We start from the raw sequence: 21,136 nt of genomic DNA on the forward strand, positions 1-21,136 counted from the left end.
TGAGAAGGTTGGCAAGGGAGCAGACACATCCAGAAAGGCCCCTGCGGAAGGAGGGGAGGCATGGGGAAGGAGGAGCGTGCTCCGGGAGCGGAGGAGGCCCAGTGTGGCGGACAGAGGCATTGGCCAGAGGAAGAAAGAACTGGAAACCTTGATGTTCGTCCACCATGTCCCAGTGGAGACTGGTTCCAGGGGCCCAGCGATTTGAAGCTGGAATGGAAAAGGCTGTGATTGAGGGCTGTTGGAGCAGGTGTTAACCGGAGAGGGTAAAGGTCAGAGGCCCGGAGGAAGCCCAGGAGCATACAGTCGGCACTCAGCCCTCAGGCACTCAGGCAGGGGCTCATGGCTCCTGTCACTCCTGAACAACTCCATAGTCAGTGTGCGGTAAGCCCTGCTTGACAGGTGAGAAAACGGAGATCAGAGAGGAACCGGAGGAACCGCAGGGGAGGGCAGCAGGACCCACAGCGCTGGGCCCCCAGGGACCGGGGCTGAGCACTTCCTGGAGCTGCTCTGGGCCACTTGGAGGCTGGTCAGGCGATCTGTCACTCCCCCTTCCTACCCCCCAAAAAATGTGGTTTCACTGGCAAGAGGAGGAAATAAATGTCTTTCTGTTTGGTTTGTGGGAGTGTGACCTCCAACCTGCCAGAGGCTGGGGGAGAGATTAGCAGACACTTCCCATCAGCATCTGACTCCCCACCCCACCTGGAGGTGTAAGAAATCCCAACACGCAGGGGGGGTCTCTGGGGAGTTAGTGGTGCAGGAGTGTTCTCGCTCCCCGGACTTGTCACTCTAGCTTCCAAAGTGTGTCCCCTCCTCCTATGTGCCTGGCTACAGTTTGCATGAGATCATTATCGAGATGGAGTCAGCAGCTCACCAGGCTGGAAGAAACCTTGGACTTTTTCCTGGCGGTCTTCGGGCCTCACTCTGGCTCGACTCACTCAGTCCACGAAGTGACTGAGTGACTAAGGCTAGTCCACGAAGCACCTTACTCACTTCTCAAGCCCCAGAGTCTATTTGACTAGTGGGGTTAGGTTACCGTGCTTATCTGCGTGAAAACCTTCGGGCAGAGTTCTCCTGGCCCCATATGACTGCACGGAAAGCAGGGTAAAAGGCAGTGATTGCCATTTGTCATCCACGGAACTTTCCAGAATTAACCTGGGAAGGCGGGGCCTTGCGACACGGGCTGGCCCAGTGACCCTTGGCTCTGGAACTCTTGCTAGTGCTCTCCAGGCATGGATCCAAAAGCACCCAGGACCTTGGAGCTGGGTCTGGCCCTGCGACCTGTGTGGCCTCAGGCAGGCTGATTCATTCATTGAAACAAAATTTCTGAGCATTTGCTCACCTCTCTTTCAGCAAGGCGTCCCCGCCCCTGAGTAGGGGACCTCCCCATGTTTATCCCCTGCAGGCTGTTTCCAGCTAGTGTTGGCGTGGTTCCCAGGACTCACAGGAAAGGGTGTCAGCTGTCATCTTGAGTGACCTTGGTTCTGCCCAATGTCTTGGTCTCCCAGAACCAGGACACTGTCTCTCAGGCCCCATCAGCATCTTTGTCATCATTTAAAGGCAGTCCTTCCAAAGCTCTGAGGGCCTGCTCTGGCCACAACCTCCTCTCCTCCCACTTGCTTGTCCGTTCTCTGACCACAGGTGCATCTCCAGGCCTCGGGTGACTGTACTGTCCCTGGCTAGGGGCCCACTCAGGCCATGGACTCTTCTTCTCTTCCTTAACTGGTACACTCTCTGGGACTCTTCATTCAAGCGCTCTCCTGCCCCAACCCCCTGAGCCCGTGTCCCCCCCCCCCCCCCACCAGGGTGAGAGTCTCACACCAGGGCTGAGAAGTGCCGTGCTCCTCTGCCTTGGCTCCAGGGGTGTCTAGAACACAGTCCAGTACCTAGAAAGTAATTGGTAAAGGTTTCTGTAATGAATTATGCTGCGTTTGAAGAGTTGGCTTGCTTTTCCTTTCTCAACTTTGGATCTCCTTCTTGCTCCTGAAGCTCTGGGGGACCTCGCCTCCTGTTTACAGGCAAAACAGAAACTTTCATTGCTGGAACTGGTCCCCCTACAGCTCCGCCTCTTTCCTCTTGTTACCAAGGAAGACCGACCCATATTAAGGCCAGCCCGCCTCCCCCAGACTGTGAATAACTCCCCCACCTTCCCTTTTGTGAACTCATCCCCTGTGGAAGTTTCTCATCTCACCGTGCTTGTCCCTCATTAACCACACAAACCCCCACCTTAAGGCCACCTCCCCTCACAGCTGCTTCTGCTCTCCCCAGCAGGCTCCTCCTGGAAGCCCCTGCTGCCCTCTTCCAGGTCCTGGTGGGGGGAGGGGCCAGGCGCTCCGTCCGGCCCCCTGCCCTAGGTCACTAGTCACCTGCTCCCAGGGCTTTAATTACACCTCTTGCCTCCCCCGCACCCCCCCCCCCCGCACTAATACAGACCAGGTGTTCCAACAAGTATTAAAGAAATGCAGCCTTACTCTAGGTCACTTGGGATCGCACCGGTCAGGGTCTCAGACTGGCCAGCCACGTGCATATCCCCTGCCAGCTCTCTGGTGTGTGATCGGCCCCACGGTGGAGCAGACTTGGTTGTGGGGGGGGGGGGGGGGAGTCTTGATCGATTGAACTTAGCAGAAAAACTCACACATCTGACAAGGAGAAAACAGGATCTGGGAACAGACAGATTTGCTTTCAAAGACCGTGACCCAAGTCATCACAGGAGGCTGCAGGCCATTTTCGGTCCCCCAGATCGGAAGCTTTGCAACAGTTTCCATGAACACAGACCTGATGCCCTGGGAGGTACAGTAACGTGGGTGCGGGGGCGGCCCTGGCGGGAGGCCCCGTTCCCAACCTGCCCATCCACACGCCCTGCCCCTTCCGAAGGACTCAAAATCGCTTTTCCTCTGGGCCTCCCCACTAGTGAATGCAAGCAGTGCCCACGCTCTTGACCTTGGGGAGGGAGACGCTGGAGACTGCGTCACCCTCGCAGGCCAGGGCCTTGCTTACTGGAATCCTGGGGTTACCAAAGCGCCTCTGGGCTTGGAAGCAAGCATGACTGGGTGTGCGCCAGTGTCAGAGCTGGCACTCGAGGGACGGAACCACACAGGGCTCTGGGCAGCACGCTGCAAGCTAGCTGCCACCGGGGAGTGGGTGGGAATGAAGCCTGCTGAAGCGGCAGTTTCAACGGGGACATCAGCGCTCTCAGGTCTACGCTGCGTCACCCACCCTGCCTGCCTCGGGCATCCACGGGGACTTCACGGTGCTGCAGAGAGGCTTTTGGGGGGTGCTGGCAGCTCACCCAGGGCCCCTCAGATGCAGCAGGGCTGGACAAACTCCTGCCCCACGACTCCTAAGCCAGGCCCACGTCTCCCCTCAATCGGGTTTTGCTACAGTAACTAGGAGGACAGAGGACCCACGCCAGCCGGGTAGGCCGGTTTTGTCCATTCAGAAGGCAGAAACCCAGCCCTTGGGAGTTGCGCGGTGTGGGGTCGGAGGGCTCCCCAGGAGCCAAGGACTGCTTTCCCGTCCTTTCAACAAAAGGAGTGGCACCGGAAGCAAATAGGAGGCCGGGACGTAGGCAACGGCTAAGTTCGGCTAACTCGCAGATGCTGGAAAGCTTGCGAACCTTCGACTTTACAAATCTTACTTGAAATGGAAGCCTTGTGCTGAAAGGTACCCCTTAGATCCTTTCTTCTCAGATACAGCGAACACTGGCCAGATTGTTTCAATTTCCGAATTTATTAAAATGATTAACCTCAATACTGCAAGTGCATGTACAAAATATTTGTAAAAAATGTTTTTAATGAAACGTTAAAGAACTTACCTCAAATGCTGAAAAAGTCCTTTTTTTTCATTCTTTCAGTACAAGGAATACATTGTATCTCAAAGGTATTACAACTCAGCAAAACAATTTAAAACAGTAATTTGAAAAATGATTGAAAATCGAACACTTTACATGTATTTTTATGATCATCTCCTAATTCTTACAATGCCAAAATCTTTACGAATCATTGCGCAAGCTCAAGCTTGAAGTTGTATGGAACGCAGCCTCTTCCAAGTGGTCACCGTGTCACCCGTGTGTGGCTCTCGCCATCCCACACGGGGAAGTTCCACGGCGGAGCCCGAGCAGCTCCGAGGCCCCCACCTGGAAAAACGGAAATCAGGTTTCCCTGAAAGGTCTGTGCACCCCGCCCCGGGGCCACGGGGAAGGTCAGCCTCGAAAAGCCGAGGCCACAATCAAGTTAAAACAAACGTAAATAAGTTACTAAAATTAAGCTTCGAAATGGAGAAATGTGGGAAATGTGGTATTTTGTGACTTTTTCCTTTAGGGGGAAATTCCTGAAATGGCTGTCGTTGGTATTCCGGGAGACGGTCTGAGACTTAAGTCTCTGAACCTCTTCGACACACTCCACACTAAGGCGGGAGTGAAAGGGGTGGCCCACGGCTTTCTGGTACTTTCCAGACACGGAGTCTATGCTCGACCTTCCTCAGTGGCTGGAGACTCACACTTCTCCCCCGAGGGACAATGTGAGGACGGATGTGGTCCACAAACGCGCTCTGAGGGCCTCAGGACAGAACCCGGGGGAACTGTTCTGCTTCGCAGCGGGGGGACGGACCACACGCGGAGCAGGGGCGGGGGAGGGGGGTGCAGCAGGGAATCGGGTCTGCACCTGCCCTCCACGCTACCTGAGGGGTGACCTGCATGGGACAGACGGGAATGAGGCGACGTTAAGACCACACGAGTAACTCCTTAAAGAACATGAGGAGAAACAAAAACTCTACATTGCAAACACTTTATGAGCATTATTAATTTCTACATGGAACCCCTATTGGCAACTGTTTTATGGGACTCAGTTTAAAGGATGTTCCCCAGAACCTGGCAACCAGCAGGAATCACCAAAAGTAAGAGTAAGCATTGAGGTTTTCTCCACTGGACTTTTTGTTACGGGCAGATTCCTTTTAATATCTTAAGACATGGGCTACTTTTCTATAGACACTACACGAATCCCCTAAATCGATCTTACTCAGGAACACTGTATATCTGAAAGTACACGTACACATTTCCCAGAAATAAGGAGACCCACTGGCGTCAAACACCTGCTACAGCTTTATATTCCCAAATTCTTTGTCCAATGATTTGTAAAATAATCCGGAGAAATGAAAGGTTGGTATTGAACATAAAGTAGTAATCAAAAATTTGCTCATTAAGTTACTTAAAATTAATTTCTCTTCTCAAAGTGCTTCAAAAAAAAAACAAATTAAATCTGACTTTTCGTTTAACTGATAATATAGTCAAAAAATCTTTGATATTTTCATACATAAACATAAGCCAAGAACTCCCACTGATGCAGTGCTTAAAACTATATATTTTATAATCTCCTATTTTATTGGCATGAATATTTCTAAACTTAAAAACCTTCCTGGTAAGTTCTTTTAATTTCTTATGACAAAAATTTCTCACAACACACAAATATTTACAACATATACATTGTTCTCAGTTCTTTACATTGAATTTCAAAGACAAACATTTTTATAGGTTACCACAGAACAAAAGCTGTGACTCATGTTTTTATTTCATAAACTATTATAAGTTAAAGTGAATAGAGTTTTTAATATTCCTTGTAGCATTTTACAAGTGCAACAGAAACCTTGAAGACCCAAATTAAGAGAGCTGTAGTTCATTAGATAAATGTTGCCTGTTGTCATCACATTGTTCACAGCAAAGTTTTGAAAAAGTAAGCACCAATCATTCTTGCAAAGAACAATTTTATCTAAAAGGACTGAAAAGTGTTAAATACAAGGTCTTTAATTTACATGACAAGCAATAAATACACTGACTCGGAACTTGTCCTCCACACTGCCGCTCTCGTACAGAAAATGTACTGGAAAATGAGCGGTCATGTGTGTCATTGTACTTTTTTTTTTTTTTTTTTTTAAAGAAACCAATTCAACTCCCGACCGATGGTTTGCTCTTTTGAGCAAGGCCACGCACAGTACACCTGGGCCAGCGGACAGTGTGAAATGACAAAACTCCGAGGTGGGGGGGACATCTAGCAAATAAATCAAAAAGCCAAAGATCATTGCTGGTGATATTAGCATATACTAGAAAACCTTAATATGCTGCTACTATGATTTGTTTTAAATTATTGTTTAGTCATATATTAAAGAGCCAGTTGATGCTCTTGGTTAAAAAAAAAAGAGAAAAAAAAAAAGGAGAAAGAAAATTGTGTAGCCACATTATTGTTTTCAACGTCCCGTGTGGAAAGTCGCTATCACTGTACAATTTCGCTTGAGCCTTTATTTTACAACTGGGCTTTCCCTCTAACTCAGAATTGCACGTAGGAAGGCTATTTAAAAAGTACAATAAAAATTTGCACAAATCAGACCTAGGGAGAGTCAGCGGGCTGTACACTTTCTACAGTATGACGCTGCTAAGTGGAGAGACGAGGGAAGCGCGGCCACTACAACGGTCTCGGGTGAGGAATTACTGACGGGAATTTGTTTTTATTTCTTTAAAGTAGGTTTCCCAAGCCAAACCGAGACCGCGCGCTCATGCGTTGAGCCGCAGAGACTGGTCTTCTCTCCTCCGGGAGGAGATGTCAATGTCGATGGAGTCCTTGCCCACGATCAGCCGCAGGCGCTTGGCCGGAGGGAGAGGAATGAAGTCGTCCTCGAAGTCCTCCTCGTAGTCCTCGTCCTCCTCGTCGCCTTCCGAGGAGGAGGGCTCGTCCGTGCTCTCCTCCCCGTACCGGCCGTAGTCGTCCACTTCCATGCGGGACTCCAGCAGCGAGAGAGGGTCGCCGCAGCACAGCCCGTTCTCGTGGAGCCCCTCCGGGTGCGGCCCCCGACCCTCCTCGTCGCGCTTCAGCTGGATCTTCAGTTTCGTGGCGCTGCTGCCCGACCCTGAGTTAAAGCCGTTGTTGAGCTTGGCTACATACAGGTTGTTATCGTTCTCGTGGTCTTTGCTTAGCTTGATGCTTATTTTTGAGGAATTCATGCCGTCGCTCTCCGGGTCGTTGGTCTTGCTGCTGCTGTCGTGGCGCCTCCGAAGAGTCAATTTGGGGATCCCAGAGTTATTCTCCAGGATCAGCTGTGCGTCATACCTGGTGATTCGCCTCTTCTTTTTACTTTTTGCAGTTCTGAAGCCATCCTTCGTCTTGAAGCTGTCGGACGTGATGACCGGCCCGCCGCCGGGCGAAGGCGCCCAGTCCGGGTAGGTCCCGGGCGCGGGTTCCGAGGCGCCGTGCTCGGCCGGCTCGCAGGGGGCCCCCAGCACCTCGGGCGCCACGCCGGCTTCTCCAGGGGAGTCCGGCCCCTCGGCAGTCTCCTCGGCTTTCGCCAACGGTTTCCCAAGTTTCCCTTGCCGTGATTTCTTCTTCGACAGGCCGCTGTCACTCCTTGGACACTTGGCTTCCCCGCTGGGTGCCGCCTCGGGCGTCAGGTCCCCCTCCTGTGCCCGGGCAGCCGGCTGCTCGCTGCCACCGCCGTCCGGGCCCGCTGCTGGCGAGCCGCTCTTATAGCCATCCGACGGGCTGGGATCCAGCGGGAGGTCGGAGGGCTCCTTCAGGGTCGTCCTCGTCCGCGCGGACCGCCTGGTGGTGTAGGCGCAGGGGGCGCCGTGCCCCAGCGGCGGGGCACCTCGCCCGGAGCTCGCCCGGTTCTCCCGCGCCGCGTGTCTAGTTAAGCACCCGCCGGCCGCTGCGGCCGGAGCCGGTCCCTCGGGCTCCTTCTCTTTCTTAATGGGTAAGTTTTTATACAGAACTACTTTGGGCTCTTTGAGTACTAAGTTTCCCATCTCGAGTTTTCTTGAAGCGCTCTTTTGCTCCAGCCGTTTGCAATGATTTCTTAATTTTATCTTTGAAAGTAAAGGCTTTGTAGGCTTTTTCAGTTTCTTTGGTACCCTGGAATTGTTTACGTGAGTTAGCTTAGATGAGGTAGAGTTGGAAGAAGCTGGAATTCTTGACATAGACTGCCTTGTTAATGTTCTGTTCTTGCTGTTCTTTTTCACACCGACGGAAGATTTTCGGTTAGGAGCTGCAAGTTAAGAAGAAGAAAAAAAAGGATGAAAACCAGCCCAGGGAACACAGGCGCACTCAACACGCCGCCACCCAAACCTGCCGGCCACAAGAGCGTCGGGTCACAGCAGCGCGCGAGGGGGCCCCGCCGGTCTCGGCCGGCACACGGGCACCCCCACGCCTCCTTCCTGTAACTTCCCAACCGCTGCCTCCGGTTTACGGAGCACCTCGGCACCTCCCGCAGCGAGGACCTGCGCTCCACCCGGAGCTCGTCCATAACCCATCGTGATACTTGTCCGACAAGTAAGTATTTCTTTAGCTGGGTTATTTCCTCGAGTCTTTGTAAACTTGAGGAAAAATCAGATTTTCTTTCACAAATTCTCAACATCATTCAAGACAGGTTTCTAAAACCCGTGACTCATTGACTCAAAGGAAGGGTATTACTTGACTGGTAATACAGAACAGAAATACGTCACCGCTGAGCTCTAACAGACACTCTGCCACAGCGGTTTCAAACAAGCGGAGAGACGCTAAGAACTATATACTGTTAATCCTGCCACGAGCTGCACGACACGAAGTTGTTGCTCCAACTCCGCGAGGACCAGCAGACTTCCAGGGGCAGCAGGACGTTCTTGGCTGCGCCCCTCCAGGGACCGCCTGCTGAGGCGGAAGGAAGCCTGCGACTAGAGTTACACTCTTGGGACAAAGGGGGATCCAACTTCCTCTGGACAAGCGTATGGATAGGCTGCAAGGATCCTACTAGGAATCGCCAACCCAAGGACCCCGATCAGATTCGCAAAAATGCTTATGGGTGACTCAAGTTTAAGCTGCTTCCGCAGTGAGCTTGACCTTACCAGGGACTTTCTGCTGTCTTTATGTTTTTCTCTCCGTTGACAGTTTGGACCTGTATGCACAGTGTTTTACAGGAGTCCATTTCTCAATTCCTTATCGTCCCCCCGAGCCCCCACCGGAAACCCCTTCCTCATCAAACTACCCCTGAGTCATCCACTAAGGAAGCTGAGATGACGGAAGTAATAATCCCCACTTCTCACCAGAAAACAGGGAGAGTAAAAAGTGACCGTGGGTAAACCGAGCACACTGCCCGGCAGAGACTGTCGCCGTGGACTTGGCCAAGGGTTGCCAGGGCGACGGCTGTTCCTTCTGCATGGCTAAGCAAAGAAGTTACCACTAGTTAGCTTCTATTGAGAGAGAACGAGAATGCGCTACAAGCATTCCCAACATATCAAACCACCAAGAAGAGAAGGCTCTGTACTCAAGGGTGTCTCATAAGAGGCTTTGGGGTACCCAAACCAGCACAGCTCCCAGGAGCGAGCGCCCGGACTGGACCCAGAAGGCGCTTCTCCATATGGGCTACCCACCCCGAGGCAGCCACTCATTCTTAGAACAGCGGGAGTCGCGGTTTGGGCGCCATTAGACTGGAGAACTGATGTCGCAGGAACTGGAATCATACAAACTCGCTGGAAAGGATTTTTTACAACACGAGCCTATACAGGGCCATCTTTGGTTACAGGATTTCTTTATGCTCACGAGGCTTCCTACAAGGTCCGCTGAAGACATGTGCTTGCTGACATGGGCACGCGGCGGCGTCGGGCACTTCGGCCTTCTCAAACGTGGCTGTGAAGTCCCCCGGCTCAGCTCAGACTCCTCGAGGACCACTCCAGGACCCAAGTTGGTGGCTGTCAGCCTCACTGTTCCTTTTGCCACCCGTTCCCACGCCGTACCCGCACCACCCCTTCGACACACATGCACCCCACGTGTTGGACCGCAAGCCCGCTGCAACCTGGATCCAGCTCGTCCCTCTAATGAGACAGCCTCTGGCAACCCTGGAAAACCTTGTCATGCCATCCAGCAGCCACTCTCCAGCCCTGCCCTCCTCTTCCTTTCTCTGCAGAATGGGACACTGCTCACCGTTTTTCTTCCTGAAAACTCCCATCCCACTGGCTGCCCACGGGGGCACACTCTCGCATGCCGTGCCCTCGGCCCCCAGCAACTGCGCTCCTCAGGCCTCTGCTGTCCTAGGCCCTCTGGAAACGACATGCCTTCTCTGGGTGACAGCCACCCCCCCCGCACGTCTCTTACCACTGGTGCACCGGCCGCTCCCAAGCCACTTTCTCTAGCCCCCCTCCTAGAGTACAGATCGATAACACCGAACACCTGTTGGCATCCAGACCGCCCAGAGGATGGACCCCTCACCACAGCCAACACGCCCCCCAAACTGAACTCAGCATCAGGCTTCATGGTTGCTCTCCCTCTAAATTCTCCATCCTGCTCAGGAACACCACCATCCACACAGCTGCCCAAGCAGATGGCGGGAGGTCACCCCGCCCCTCCTGCTTTCCCTAACCGCCTCCCGCAGTCAGCCACCATGTCCCGTGGAGCCCCCTCCTGCGGCGTCCCTGCGGCCATCTACTTCTCTCGCTTCATAGCCCTTGCCTGAACCGCCGCGATTCCCTCCCCTACTTTTTCTCATCTCTCCCATCGCTTCCCCAACAGCCTGTTCTCTACCCTGTGGCCGGAGTGAGTTTCCTAGTACAACATGTCACTGCCGGACTTTAAGACTTTCAGTAACCAAATGCCCTCAGAATAAATCCAAAAACTTCAACAATGGTCATATCCCTCCTTCCTACCCCCTACTCCAGCCACGATCTACTTTCCTTATTCGGGTCCTACACTCATCCCCGTGTCTCCATTTATGAATTCCCTCCACCCTGAAGACACTTTCCTAAGCCAGTCCCCTCCCCGCTTTAAGACTCCACTTAAGAAATGCTTTGCTCAGAGAGACGTTCAGGACTTTCTACAAATGACCATTTCTGTTTTCAAAGCACCCGAGATCCTCCTTAGTCTAGCTCGTATCTTAATCCATTAGGTAGGTGAGTCTCATTTTCTGTTGATTCTGAATTCACCCCTGCTTCCAAAGGACTCTCTGCTAGCCGACTGCGGGACCCACTGACAGGGCGCTCGTGTTTGTATTCTAAACCACACAGAACGGACTGTGTTGGATGCTACGGATTTGTTGATATGGAGATCTCACTTACACGTGTTCGTGTACTGGTCAGTCTAGCCTTTTGTTTTAAAAAGTTTCCCAACAAAACCCAGCAGAGGTATGATCATCAAGTCCAAGGTCAGAAGAGACCCAGAGAAGCTGGGCAAGGCCAACGTGAGCAATGTGACGAAGATGGGAGCCCCGCTGGCGCCAAGGGCTCCTCCTGGATGGGTCTACACTGTCCTGGTTCAGGAGGACAGTGATGGTAGGCTAGAGGAGGAAGACAGCAGCCATGCTGCCAACGAATGGGAGTCTGTCCAGGGACTGAGGACTCTGACTCAGCGGAGATTGGGCACCCCTGCGGCTGCTCTGGCCTCGGCGCAGCCACACCACGGGGCGACTCTACGGTCTGGCGGCGGGGTCAGATCTCCAGTGCACAAATCAAAAACAGTCATTCTAGGTGCAGAGACACATTCTTAGCAATTATTATATACTGATGCTGTGCGAAATGGCCCAATCAGTATGATCTCAATCCTAACATGCCTTCTTCGTAGTGCTATTAAGTCCACGGGGCAACTGAGTGTGTCCGGCTGAGCGTGCCTCACATTGCCCACCTGCAAGGGGGAGAGCTGGCATCTGGACTGAGTGGCATCTGTGACTCAAGAGCTACCGTACTAAGTATGCCACAGAGTTACAGTGGCGGTCCTTGCTCCCGGGGACAGGACCCACATGGCACGGCCCTCACCGCCACCTCACGGTACCCTCCAAATCACAAGGCAGCCCTGGGTGGGCATCGAGAATGACAGCCAGACACGAGCAGCGAAATGACATCAAAGCTTCCCGTGCGCCTGGGCTGGCTTCGGTACTGGCAAGGCCCCAAAAACGCACACTATGCCCATAAACCAAGGGAACGTGAGGGCCGGCCACAGCCTGGCATCTTCAGAACTTGAAGATCCAGAAAACCCTGAGTGAGACTGTAGAGTTCAGTTCAAGTCTGTCAGGCACAACAAGCATCTTCCATCGGACACGACCAGCCCAGACCGGCAGGAGCAGCCTGCAACCGGCTGTCGGACTGAGGAGTAGCCTACTGGCTCAGCTTCAAGGAGGGTTCAGATTGACAGTGAGGTCTGTGACCGCTGACGGAAGTGGGTGGCCCAGTCCACTATCTCTAGGACAGGCGCTCCAGAGTTAAGATAAACTTGTTCCACCCGCCTTGTCTTCCAGGCCTCACACCGACCTGTGGCGCTGGCACGACTCACACCCCAGTTTGCAGCACTATGGGGGGGGGGGGTGGCCTAGCCATCGAGCCACGAAAGGCCTAAGACACCACGCTCTTCTAATAATGGCCTTAAAATTCAGGCTTGTGGGCTGAATTTGTGAAAATGGATTTCTTGTTGTCTCCTCTTTCCAGATGCTAAAGCCAAGTCAACTTGTGGCTCTAGAGACACCTTTCAAAAAAGAGATCTGCGCAGAAGAGAGAATTTTTCTCCCGACTAGGCAGAAATGTTTCTCTAAAAAAGAACACACAAGCTGTTCACCACCTCCTCTGGGAGAGGCTCGGGCAGCCTGGGCTTTGCTCCCAGCTGCGATCTCAAAAAGTCTTTCAAACAGGTAGGAGGTTATGGTCGAGACACAGACACCAAAAGCAATCCCTTCTGGAAGAAAACCCGTGGGGACCTGACAGGACACTGCTGTGACGGTAGCCAGCGGAGGGCGGGCTGCGAGGGCTGGTGGTGGTAAGCCTCTCGCTCCTCCACAGTGTGGGGCCGTGTCTGTCAACTCTAGCACCCGGCCTTCCACGTCAGCTCCATCCACCCTCCCAGTCCTCACAACTGTAATCCTGCAGAAAGGTGATCTGAACCGTCAGCGCACCCCCATCCGCAATCACTGGGGAGCGCTGCATCGCCCCTCGGTGAGGCTGAGACCCCGGGTCAAAGGGACCCCGGCTCGCTCTGCGCTCGCGGCCTGCTTGGCGTGACGACCTGGGTGCTTGCCGCACCCCGAGGGACGGGCCTGAGTCTCAGACATCTCCGCAGCTCTCCAGCAACTAGGAGGCTTCTGAGGATTTGGCTTACTAAGCAATACTCCCCAGACAGCCACACGGTAGTCGGCACTTTCAGAGGCTGCCTACGTTATGCTCTTTTCGACTCCGTGGTGTACTGAGTTCAGTATGCATACAGTAGGAATAGAGTTAATGCCCCCCGTGTCACAGAGCCGTCCGGCGTGCGCAGCGTGGTGGCCATGTCCGCGCTCTGTAGTGTTTCATGCATATATTTCTAAACCGGGCTTCACAAGTCTCCAGTTTCGCCAAGGAACCAGACTCCGAAAACAAAACGTTGATTATGTTCCATTTATTGTGAGAACCAACAGTCAACAGCGAGTGGCGGGCTAACTGCGCTCTTTCTGCTCACTCGGGGCAGGGACACTGGACTAGGAACACAGTACTGCTCTTCCGCTACGGGGTGACACCTGGCCCCTGACCTCCAGCAGCAGGGGGACGCAGGAACTCAGGGCATGACGTTCCCCAACGCGGGAGAGGCCTTCCCTTCTCGCCTGGGTTTTCTGCAGGGGAGGGGTGCACCGTGCTGGGCTGCAAACGGCTGAAGATGAGGGGTGGGGAGCCTCAAGCAACGCGACTTCCAGAGGCACCAAGGCGCTACCAAGGACCTATGGCCACCTGGTGTGGCAAAACAGGTGTCCCTAGAGATCACGGAGTCAAAACCTGGAAACTTTATTCCTGTCAGAAACAAGTCAGACTAGCGCGCCTACAGCTTTAGTGGCAACGAGAGGAAACTGGTGTTACCCAGAGGAAACCGGCAGCCACGAGCATGGTCCCAGGACTTCAAAGTTCCACAAACAGGACGCGCTTCCTTTTGCCCGGCTAGGCTGGCTCCACTTTCTTTCCTCTTTATGCTCCATTCTCTCTGTTTCCAGTTTCCATACGGTCTTGCCCCCACGCACAACCGGTATCTTAACGCTGGCTTCTTCGTGGCACCTCTCTTGCTGCTTTCCGTGGTGGCCAGAGCACCACATCAGAGTACCAGCGACCTTCCGAACGCTCCTCTATTGCAGCTCTGAGCCTGGGAGCTGGCGGTCTGGTGAACGGGCTCAGTTTGGTTGGAAAAGGGCAAGCAAGCGACAAAAAGGTGGAAGCCTTGAGGCCAGAGCTATGAACCGCCCAGGCTGGTGCCAGGTGTGCTAAGGGACTGGCTCGGCGCGGGGACACGGATGTGCCTCCACACCTCTACCCAGTCCTTCGTCTTCCTGTAGGACCTACCACCATCGCCACAGTCAAACTAACACCTTGAAAATGTTTCTCTCAAACACAGGACGACCCTGGAACACATGATGAAGAATGTAGTATCCAGTTACCAGGAATTCAAGAAAAGCAGACAGTTCAGTCTAGAGGACAGGACTGAATCTGGAGGCGGGATACAGACTGCTTTTGTGCTCGGATCGTTTCTAGAACCTTGCGGTGCTGCTGAAGCATGTGAGTCCCAGAGCTTCTCTCAATATTTAAAAGATAGAAACTACTGAAGTGAAGCATACTTTAGAAAGACAACTGTGTGAAAATACTTTAAAAAATAATAATAATAAAAGAAGATAGACGCTTATCAATCTCCCTTACTTACTTGCATTGTTTTTTTCCTGAGTGGTATCTGCATCAGTGTTAGAGCTGACAGATTGACTGTCTGAGTTTTTGCTGCTGTCACCTAACTTTTTAAGCCTATTTAAGCGTTTATCTGTCTCTCTGAGTCCATATTTGCTATTGATAACAGGAGCAGGTGCAGGCAGTCCCACTCTGGATTTAAAAGCACCGGTTCCCCGTCTGAAAGAGAAAACAGCACAGGTTAAACAGACAGTGTCCTTACTCTAAGGTCAGGTGCTGAGGGCTCACGGTCCCCAGGTCAACAGATGTGGCGCGCTGATGAGGCCTCAATAATCACTGGAAATCTGTCAAGTCTAGGACTCGCAAAAGAATTAAAAATGTATAGAAAACTAATGCAGAAAACCCTCTAGATTTTAAACAACAAATTATTGTGACTATTATCAATTGATTATTCACTGCCCACGAGAAATTCCTAGACCCTGAAGTCCAGGTGTAGATGGAAATAACTAATTCTTCCATTTCAAAGCTGGTGAGTCCGGAGTCAGGTCTACATTGTGGCTGAATTAACCCACCTGTTAATTGTATTCCAGCTCTGCTCTACGCAATTTACTTCTACAACACTGCATATTAAGGATTAACGAATTAAAAAGAAACCAGAGAATTTCCATAAATTAATTCATTACTTAGAACTCGATGTTAGATATAGACAAATATTAACTAAAAATCTATGCAAGGTGGCTACACTGTATTAGTGAAAATCTGACTTCTAGAACAATAAAAACTGTTAATTTCTTTCATGTTACTAAGATAAACATGAATGACCATAATTAACACAATGTTACTTAATAAAGGGCATTAAAAGACTTGCTTTTATCACAGGACAAGAATCATTTGTAGCTTACTCTAATAGCTTTTATTTTTTTAAATAATTTCTATTTTTATATAAATTCTTCTGAAGTGAAAGTGCTCAGGAAAGGCTCTCATCAACCTTACTGAACATAGCTCTGCAGATATTAACTTTATTCAGTGGGTACTGGTGAATTTCTACTCAGCTCAATTCGAGAATGTAAGTTAGTAAGGGTAAAAAAAAAAGGTGCTACATACTACAATTAAAAAATGAAAAATCCCTTTGGTCAAAATTGCCTTCACGGACTTGCTTCTGTCTTCCACTTGTCAACAAAAAGCTGTACAACAGCCTCTGAACACACAGTAAGGCTGAGGGCGCCCTCTAGTCTGGGGGCAGGACCGGCCTCCGCAGGAGCCCATGTGGTTCCCTCCTTTGAGGATGTGGCTGAAGACACAGTAACTTCTCCCCCAAGTGACCACAGTGCTCCACTTTCAGCTAAGGGACAACAAAACTTTCAATTCCCCTTCCTACCACCTTACCTCTTAGAGCTTAGGGGCCACACACTTAAACCCATCACCAAAACCATCTCTGGTAAGTAGGGTGAGCATTCTTGCTTTCTATACCTTTCCAGAACAGATCTGGTATTCCACTTTTATTACCATTTCTGCAAAAAAATCACCACAAACTGGGAGCCTGGGTGGCTTAGCTGGCTAAGCGTTTGCTTTCCGCCCAGGTCATGATCTCAGGGTCCTAGGATGGAGTCCCGCATCGCATCGGGCTACCTGCTCAGTGGGGAGCCTGCTTCCCCCTTGGCCTCTGCCCCTCCCCTGCTTGTACGTGCACTTCTCTCTCAAATAAAAAAATCTTAAAAAAAAAAAAAAAATCACAACAAGCTTATTGTGTGGCTGCCTCAGTTCGGTCTTGGGAAGTGTGTTAGAAGTCATGGGGGGCGGCGCCTGGGTGGCTCAGTGGGTTAAAGTGTCTGCCTTCGGCTCAAGTCATGATCTCAGGGTCCTGGGATTGAGTCCAATGGGGGGGGGGAGGGGGGGTCTCTGCTCAGCAGGGTGCCTGCTTCCCTTCCTCTCTCTCTGCCGGCCTCTTTGCTTACTTGTGATCTCTGCCTGTCAAATAAATAAATAAAATCTAAAAAAAAAAAAAAAAAAAAAAAAGTCATGGTAAAACGTCCAGATAATTGTTACCCAGACAGGCAAGCAGTTCCCACTCTACTCCACATGAAAACGTGTGCAGAGAGAAAATCCAGAAATGTCAAAGGCGATTTTATCTTACAGGGATCAAGAGAGTAATACAGTATTTTGAGATATTCCAGGTCTTTCCCCCATAACCTACAATATTTCTGGTTCATGTCTCGAAAAATGGGCCATAATTATGCTTAAATACAAATAATCACGGTGGAATTATTTTTTCTGGAAATTAGAGGGTTTTTTTGTTTTAAGTAAAACTCTACTATTCCTCTGCTTCTCTACTTCCCTGCTTTTCTCTTTCTAACGTATGCAAGGGAGGCATGCTCCAGCTTGCTCAACGAGCAGAACAATCCCAGATCTAAGCCAGGAAGCGCAAGAGGCCAGTCAGCCGCCTGCACGCCCAGGGCCGCGGGCACCAGCGCTAAGTGCCTGCAGGTGTGTCATCCCCTGCTCCTCTGCCACGGTCCACGCACCCGTCTATGCGGTTAGTCCTTTTTAAGCAAACAAAACCAAAAACACAACCAAGATGTATGTATAGTAACACTCCGCAATCAGCTTTATCGTCATGCGACAGACGAACACATCTAAACTGAACACAAGTTTTGGAAACTGTATTTTTTACACCGAATGAACAAACGCTCCATGATGTAGTCGATCATTCCACATCGGTGGTCAGTGAACCGTGCAGGGGTTTTGTTTTTGTCTGCCACCGTGAACACTGTCCTTGTACTGCCTGCAAACCGACTCCTGACTAGCGAGGGCCATTTCCACAGGAGAGACTTCCATAGGGGACTGACCCCAGGCAGAAGGCACACTCACTCTGAACGATGCTGTCAGACAACGCACGGCCCTACTAACAGGGTGAGTGCCTGCTTCTCCACACCCTCACCACCACTACAGACGCTCTCTCACGTTTTGCCAACTGGACAGTGACAACGAACGCCTGATTACTGTTCTAACTGCCCTGTTTATGGCCATGATTTTCTGTGCGGCATCCTCCTTAACTTTCTCTTCTAGAGTCTGTCTTTTGAGCTTCTAGGAGCTTTCTGTTATTCGGATTATTAACTCTTTGCCATCTGTGTACTGTTTTCCCTTCGGTTCATCAGTTGTCTTTGATTTTACTTTTGACATTTCAAACGTTTTTGTATTCACTGTTTTTTTTACCTTGCTTCTTTCAAAACATCTCTACTACGCCAAGGTTAGAGAGCTATTCTATTTTTTTCTAACAATTTTGCATTGTATTTTAAAATTTTAATCTTTAACCCATCTTGAACTCAGCTTGGTCTTCTTCCAGATGCAGAGCGAATGATACTAACATCATTCAATAGACAAATCATCTCCCCGTGTGGGATATCAGATCTCACACACATTCGCCTCTGTTTCAGGCCTCTCTGTTCATGTCCTTTTATCCGTTTGTCCACTTCTGGGCCAACAGCATCCAGTGTTGATCACAACAGTTTCCTGGCTACATTTTTTTTTAAAATATTTTATTTGTTTATTTGACAGACAGAGATCACAAGTAGGCAGACAGGCAGGCAGAGAGAGAGAAGGAAGCAGGCTCCCCACTGAGCAGAGAGCCCTATGCGGGGCTCGATCCCAGGACCCTGAGATCATGACCTGAGCCGAAGGCAGAGGCTTAACCCGCTGAGCCACCCAGGCACCCCTCCTGGCTACTTCTGCTACCCACTAATGCAAATCTCCTCTAACTCTACTTTAGAAATTGTTTCTTGGCTATCATCAGACATATTTCCACATAAACTTAAAAAGTAATCTAATCCTTCATATTTTTTGGTCCCTCGTTAGAATTTATTTCTCACATTTTCTGCAGTAAAATCCACAGCACTTACTCAAGAACCCATTACATTCCCAACAGCGATCGTCAGGATGGTGACAGCCAGAAAGGAGCATCAAATGCATCCTGGACGCTTACCGATGATCTCGGGGCCTTCGTAAGCCTTCTGCTCGTCCCCCTCGCTCATCCTGCAGCCCCTGGCAGAGCGCACGTGGGCATGTCCCTGTCACTGCTGCCCTCACAGCTGGCATCGCTCTAGGCCTGTCCACCCAGCACGCACCAGACCTTACCTAAGTCAACTACTCAGTTAACCGCTGACTAGTAACTGGGTGAGTCCGACTCCTCTCACCCTCTTGGGTGTTACTAAGACTTTCAAGAATATCTGTGATCAACCTTTAAATCGATGTGCTCTAACAGTGTGAAAAGAGCCTTGGCTACTGCCGGGAGTGAGCCTTTCCACCACGAACGGATCTGCTCGTGTGTCTACTTACTCCTCACACTAACCCTGGGGGGGAGGTGGGCTCGCCCCCACCTGGCCAGTGAGAAACCGAGGCTCGCAGAGCACAGAAGTGCCTGAGGAGCAGGACACATGCGATTCCAGGAAAAAAGCAGCTTCAGGCCGGGTTCAGAATCCCGAGTACACGGTTACGTTTCCCCAAGCCGCCTCCGAAAGCTGACTAGGCACGCCGTTTGCTGCGTTCGTTCATTCGGTGACCGAATATTTATCAAGAACCCACTAGTTAGTGCCAGGCACTGTTCCAGAGGTTGGGGATACAGTATGCAGCAAGTGAAAAGGCTGCGAAATCTCTGCCTCCATAGAGCTTCCATTCCAATGGGCAAATGACCAGAAGCCACAGAATAACCTGACAGCTAACATCTGAGAACTGACTGTGCTGTTCTGTGTGCTTCGCGGGAAATAACGAATTTAACCCTCACAGTGACCCTGCGAGCTCACTTCTAGGGTCATCCCCACTTTACAGATGGTGTAGGTGAGGCGCAGAAAGCACCCAAGCTGCTCAGGCTCTCGTAGCTGACGAAGTGCGGCCACGGTGTCTTAGCTCCGGCGGACGGCACTCGGCTCAGGCACGTCATGAGGCATTATTCAAGTATAATTAAACCACTTCGTGGACTAGAGCGCTTTTTGTGAGCTGCTCTAAGATTTAACCAACATTCAAACCACTTTTTATGTAGAAAACAAATTTTTTACACCCACCCCCCACCCCCCCCAAAAAAGGGAGAGGGCAAAAACTCAGTGGCACCAGGAACAGGTTTCCTGCCATTCCTTGTGGCAAGGACCACGGTGACGGGAGAGGTTCCTTATTAAGGAAGAGACAGAACTCAGGAATTATGAAAAGCATGGACATCAAAACATAAAAATTCCCGTGGTGAGCACAGCCGAACGTGAACACAGGCCGAATCACTATGCTCACACCTGAAGCTGACCTACTGTGGTGTGTCAACTACACTCGGATAAAAAAAATTAAAACAAACCAACCAACCATAAAAATTCCAGAAGCCACAGTTTGGTAATACCCAAGACAACTTCAGGCTTTTTACCAAATTATCAATGGTGAAGGTCACTTGCTATTTTTTGGGCAACCCCACTCTGCACTGTGTGTGCGTGCGTGCACACGTGTGTTATTTCCCATTCTCTCTTTAGGCACACTGGCATCCTGAGCTACTCAGAAGCAGCAGCAGCTGGTAAGAACATTTCACAGGCTGAAGTGCCCACGTCCCTGAAGAGCTCTGCATCTTTGGCTGCTCACGTGCGCTGTGCCAGGTGCAAGGCTACGGAACACAGAAAACCACCCTGTGTGGAGGAAGTGACATCAGCTCGTGCCCACAACCGCCTTACTTGATACGCTACCTTTCGCAAGTGTAACACTCGCAGAACTCATTATTTTCTCCAAAAAACCCGTCTCCGTAATAACAAGAAATCTCTTCCCCAGGCTCAATGTCTCTCAGGGCCTTCACACACGCCGTGTCTCGACCGGTTGACACAAACTGAAATACAAACGGCTCATTAAGAAACTCATATGTGAGGCAGAAACAAACACACAGGAAATAAAAAAGGTCTCTGCTTACCTTGCAGTTAGGTCTGCAATCTGAAAAATGTCCAAAAGATAAAGTCAATTAACTGTAGATAAGATCTGAAACACGAACAATTACAGAAATCTGAAATAAGCTTTCCATGTAATTTTACAATTTTCGATAGAAGTTTATGTCTCAAGTTCAACCACATCATTATTTATTTACTAAGCTGGTGGGGAAAGATAAAGATGTCCCATCGCCCACCTCCTCTGCAGGGAGACGAGGTTTTAGGCGGTCTGACGAGGCCAGGCCAAGTCTTAGCAGTCCTGCCCGCCACGCGCGCCCGCCCGACAAGCACAGCTTACCATGGTTGATAAAGGCGGCGGGGCCAAGCCAGAGCTGAGCACAGTTTTTCCTCGTGGAATACATGACACTGAAGTCGTTCTCTCCGTGTCTAAGTAGCATGTTCTCCTCAATTTCTGAAAGTTCGGCAATACAACCCACCAGTAATTCTATTTTGTCATTTCGTTTCCTATTTAAAATATGTCATGTTAAAAATTACTAGTAATTATAAATAACAAGGCTTCTTTTTAATAAAATAAGCCTGTCCAATCAACAGCAGGAATTGAGAATGCCTAGTTGTGTGT

General features: G+C 50.6%; 1 protein-coding gene across 10 annotated transcripts in view; it reads right to left on the reverse strand.

The window, feature by feature from the left end:
* Nucleotides 1-3,710: 3,710 nt before the first annotated feature.
* Nucleotides 3,711-21,136, reverse strand: part of KMT5B (lysine methyltransferase 5B) — a 52,666-nt gene continuing 35,240 nt past the window's right edge. For 9 of the 10 annotated variants that reach the window (XM_047690203.1, XM_047690205.1, XM_047690204.1 and 6 more), the window contains 5 exons: nucleotides 20,855-21,021; nucleotides 20,544-20,563; nucleotides 20,326-20,462; nucleotides 14,640-14,836; nucleotides 3,711-8,022 (listed from right to left, as the gene is read on the reverse strand). In XM_047690203.1, coding sequence (XP_047546159.1) covers nucleotides 6,539-8,022; nucleotides 14,640-14,836; nucleotides 20,326-20,462; nucleotides 20,544-20,563; nucleotides 20,855-21,021 — 2,005 coding nt within the window. In that variant the 3' untranslated portion in view covers nucleotides 3,711-6,538. Of the gene's footprint in view, nucleotides 8,023-13,343; nucleotides 14,344-14,639; nucleotides 14,837-20,325; nucleotides 20,463-20,543; nucleotides 20,564-20,854; nucleotides 21,022-21,136 lie in introns of those variants that run through there. The other variant, XM_047690210.1, reaches the window with a different exon arrangement.

This window comes from Lutra lutra, chromosome 10, assembly GCF_902655055.1.
Source record: "Lutra lutra chromosome 10, mLutLut1.2, whole genome shotgun sequence".
NCBI classification, from domain to species: domain Eukaryota; kingdom Metazoa; phylum Chordata; class Mammalia; order Carnivora; family Mustelidae; genus Lutra; species Lutra lutra.